At 46.9% G+C, this 3,907-nt stretch overlaps 1 protein-coding gene across 1 annotated transcript in view; it reads right to left on the reverse strand.

Moving 5' to 3' along the window:
* Positions 1 to 403: 403 nt before the first annotated feature.
* The window catches only part of LOC311326988 (protein phosphatase 1 regulatory subunit 3C-B-like), a 3,695-nt gene continuing 191 nt past the window's right edge, over positions 404 to 3,907 (reverse strand). Inside the window, exon 2 of the mRNA XM_084459981.1 lies at positions 404 to 1,392. Within this exon, the coding sequence (XP_084316107.1) occupies positions 405 to 1,392 (988 nt within the window). The 3' untranslated portion in view covers position 404. The remainder of the gene's footprint in view (positions 1,393 to 3,907) is intronic.

Here is a 3,907-nt window from a genome sequence, read left to right on the forward strand (position 1 = left end):
GGTAATACTGGGCATTTTCAATCCTACTGCCAAGACTGCAGGTGTGTTACTGTTGTTCACAGTGGCTGGAGGACAACAAGGGGAGTTGAAGGGCTTGGACAAAGCTGAGGACCTCTCATTTTCTTCAAAGAGGCCTTCAGATGTTGTACTGTCAACCCCCACAACAGACAGGTACGTTTTTTCCTCTAGACTTTTCCATTTTGTACAAAAAGTGGACAAAATAAACAAGAAGTCAATGGGGCCCCATAGTGAACTCAACCTGAACATCCTGCCTGAGTCGCAGATCTTGTTTATCTTTGCTGTTCATATTTTGCATCTTTTCACCTGCCCCCCCACCACAGAGATGGGTGGTAGGGGGGAAGTTCGGGGGTAGTAGTAGAATAGACGGCTGCTGTGGGTCCTCCTCACCAATAGATGGCGGTGTTCTCTAAACGGCCCCAGCTCTGCCACTCTGGGAAGCAGCCACTGGACGTCCTGGGCGATCCGAACTGGTCAAACTCCATCTGCTGCTTGGCCGCCCTCTGGAACTCCTGTGGCGAGGGGGTTGGGATAGCGGGGGTGCCGGACGCTGTAACGCTATCGATGCCATCGACGCTGCCGCTCTGCTCTCCGTCTGCGTCCGACGCCGCTAACCGGTAGTTGACCCCGTCGTTGTTGTCCCAGTAGGTGTTCTCCCGGGTCTGGTACCAGATGCAGAACTCCACCTGCTCCTGAGGGGCGGTGGCGTCCGGCAGGTCCAGAGAGAAGGCGAAGGTGTCGGTGTCGGGGCAGCCGTAGACGTTGTTCATGTAGGTGCACTCCACGTCCCTGTGGCTCTTCCACGCGTCCATCGTTATCCGGACCGAGACGGACTTCTCGAAGCAGACGTTTCGGACCTTGACGGTGCCGGCGATGGTGCGCTCCTGGACCGTGCAGTTCTCCAGGCACACCTGGTTCTGCTTCAGCCGGTTCCTGAAGTCCAGGTAGTCGGCGGCGGGCTGGGGGAAGTCCAGGACCATGCCGCGGCCCGCGGGGAGCTTCAAGTCCCCCAGGTTGAACTGGAGCTCCCTCAGGGGGTCGTCCTCAAACTCCTTGAACACATGGATGGCGGTGAGTGACATGCCCTTGGAGTCGGCGAACACCACCTTCTTCTTGGAACCGGCCCTGGGCTTGGCGCTGGGGATGGGCCGGCCCTGCCGCGGACTGCTGGGGAGGTCGGCTGCGGCCGCCACCCCCGCCCGGGTGCTGATGCAGGGCCGCAGGGAGGCGGCGGCGTCGGAGCGTGAGCGGCAGTCCTCGTAGGAGCTGAGGAAACTGCGGAGAGGTGGGGAGTGGGCCAGGCAGATCCTCATAGCCATGTCCACCGGCATGATGGGGCCCGGGAGAGGTCGAGCGTTGAGCATGTGGAGAACCCTGGAGAGATGGAGAGACGTGTGAGGAAGGAGTGTACATGACTTCTAAGTCTTTAACAGTCTCTCACGTTACCAGACGATCAAGAGATCTCTGTCTACCAATCGTCTAGGGATTTCTTTCTTCAGGATAACTGGGGATCATAACGAATCACTTTTTAACAGAGAGCTTTTTAAAACATGGGATGCCCCAAGCAGGGCTGTGCAATAAAATCGATACAGCAACAATAAATCGCAATTTTTTTCTCACGATACTGTATCGGTTTTCCACGGTATTGTATCAATACATAAAAATGTAACTATTAGCACAAGGAATATATACAGAACAGGACAGGGAATATACAGTATGTATGTGTATATAGATATGGATGAATATAGATATAAAGAGATAAAATGAAGGATATAATTCAACCATCGATGCATTATTCATGTTTTAAATAGATTTAAAATGTCCTTACATTCCCTCCGCCCTCCAGAATGTAGGGGATGGAGTTGTATTTTCAGCTGTATTGTTAATCTTTCAGTAAATTAGGCAGTATCACAATGTATGTATTGTATCGTATCACAATGTATTGTGATACAATTGTATCGTGACCCCTGTATCGTGATACGTATCGTATCATGAGGTCCTTGCCAATACCCAGCCCTCGTCCCGAGAAAAGTTAGATTTTAGATTTTTTTATTCCATTTTATCAAAGGTGTGCTCAGTCCACAAGATTGGTGCAAGGAAAGATTTACAGAGACTGTGTAAAACGTTTAACCCAGGACAAGGAAGAGATGTTGTGTGGTTGACCAACTGGTTATGGCAAAAGTTTGGTCTATCAAGTCTGGCCAACAGTCTGTGACTTGTTAGCACAGGGACAGAAATGGTGCCCTTTGCAACGGAGGAGCAGGTACAGTTCTTGAAAGCAAAGGACATTCCTGCCGCATACGTGGGTCAAAGCGAGGACATCGAAAATCAGACCGCAGCCTGTGATTTCTACCTTCTGTTTGGCACACCCAAAACTTTTGTTTGCCAGGCAAAGTGGAGATGGCATCTACAAACACCGTCATTTTGGGAGAGGCTGGTTGGAGTGTTGACAAAGTACACACTGCAGTGCAATTGTGAGTTTCAAACCACAAATGTTAGCTTGCTGTCTGTGTATTGTTTGTCTAGTCAGCTAGTGTTACCTAGCTGCAGAGGCTTGCTATTTAGTTAATGCAGTCTCTTTGGAACAACAAAACAGGTAGAAACATCGTATAAACTTTGATGGAGCTTTCTTGGGTGACTGAGCCATCCTGTGATGACTTTGGATTGGTTCTGCAGTGCAGTTTTTTCTTTTTCTTAAACTCTTGTTTCCACCTAGTTTTAGCAACAGAAGCTGGGAGAATGTCCTCGGCCTCTAGTTGAGCGAAGCGTTTAGAGACTGACTTGTGAGTTAATATTCACGTGAGGGGGAGAGATGTGAGAAAGGGGTGTGAATTTCCCATTATCAAATGAACCCAATAAATGGATGTTTGAGAGGAAGAGGGAGAACCAAATTGAATTTCCTGTAAAGGACAATAGAGACTATTTATAATGTAGCCTACACTACAGGGAGTTAGGCTGAATTCAGGAAGTAGGGCTTCTGTCAGGTTGACCCTGGAGTTAGAAGGGTCGATTCTGTTAGGCTTAATGTGGAGCTAGAAGGTTTATGTTAGATTTACAGTAGAGGAAGAAGGGTTAATTCTATTAGGCTTAACGTGGAGTTAGAATGATTCTGTTAGGTTTACCGTAGAGGAAGAAGGGTTAATTCTGCCAGGTTGACCATGGAAGGAGGGTTAATTCTGTTAGGTTGACCATGGAAGGAGGGTTAATTCTGCCAGGTTGACCATGGAAGGAGGGTTAATTCTGTTAGGTTGACCATGGAAGGAGGGTTAATTCTGTTAGGTTGATCGTAGTGGGGGAAGAAAGGTTAATTCTTCTGGACAGTGGTAGGTCTACTGGATGGTCAAGACATCTGGCAATCGGAGAGGCGACACATCCCTGTGTGATTTTACAGCAGTGAAATGTATTTTCATGAGAAACATTTTAGCCAGTGCTGCTTCTGTAATTATGTAATTAAAAAAAGTTAGGTAAGCCTGCACAGATGCATAGGTGCTCGATCTGAATCTTAAAGTTGACCATGTAAGTTATGTTAAGACTAGGCTATATCAAACTGGTTGAAGTTAAAAAGGACTACAGTTTTACCTGTTTAAACTAAACTTAAACCCATGTTTGAAATAAAATACATGTGGTCTCCGTATGGGTTTACCAAGAGGAAAACATACGGGATAATCAAGTTTCTGTGTGTATTTTACCTATACAAATAAATACTCAAATTACAATTTGAAACCAGAAGCTGGTTGAGAAAATATAACAGATGACACACTGGTGACAATAATAATCTGGAGGTAGGAAGTAACATTAGGCTCATTGAATTTCATAACAGGGCATTAATCTAGAAAATGGGGAGAAAAATAAGCAAATAAATCAATCAAAAAGTGATCACATTAAGTCA

This window comes from Borostomias antarcticus (assembly GCF_949987555.1).
Source record: "Borostomias antarcticus genome assembly, chromosome: 29".
NCBI lineage: Eukaryota > Metazoa > Chordata > Actinopteri > Stomiiformes > Stomiidae > Borostomias > Borostomias antarcticus.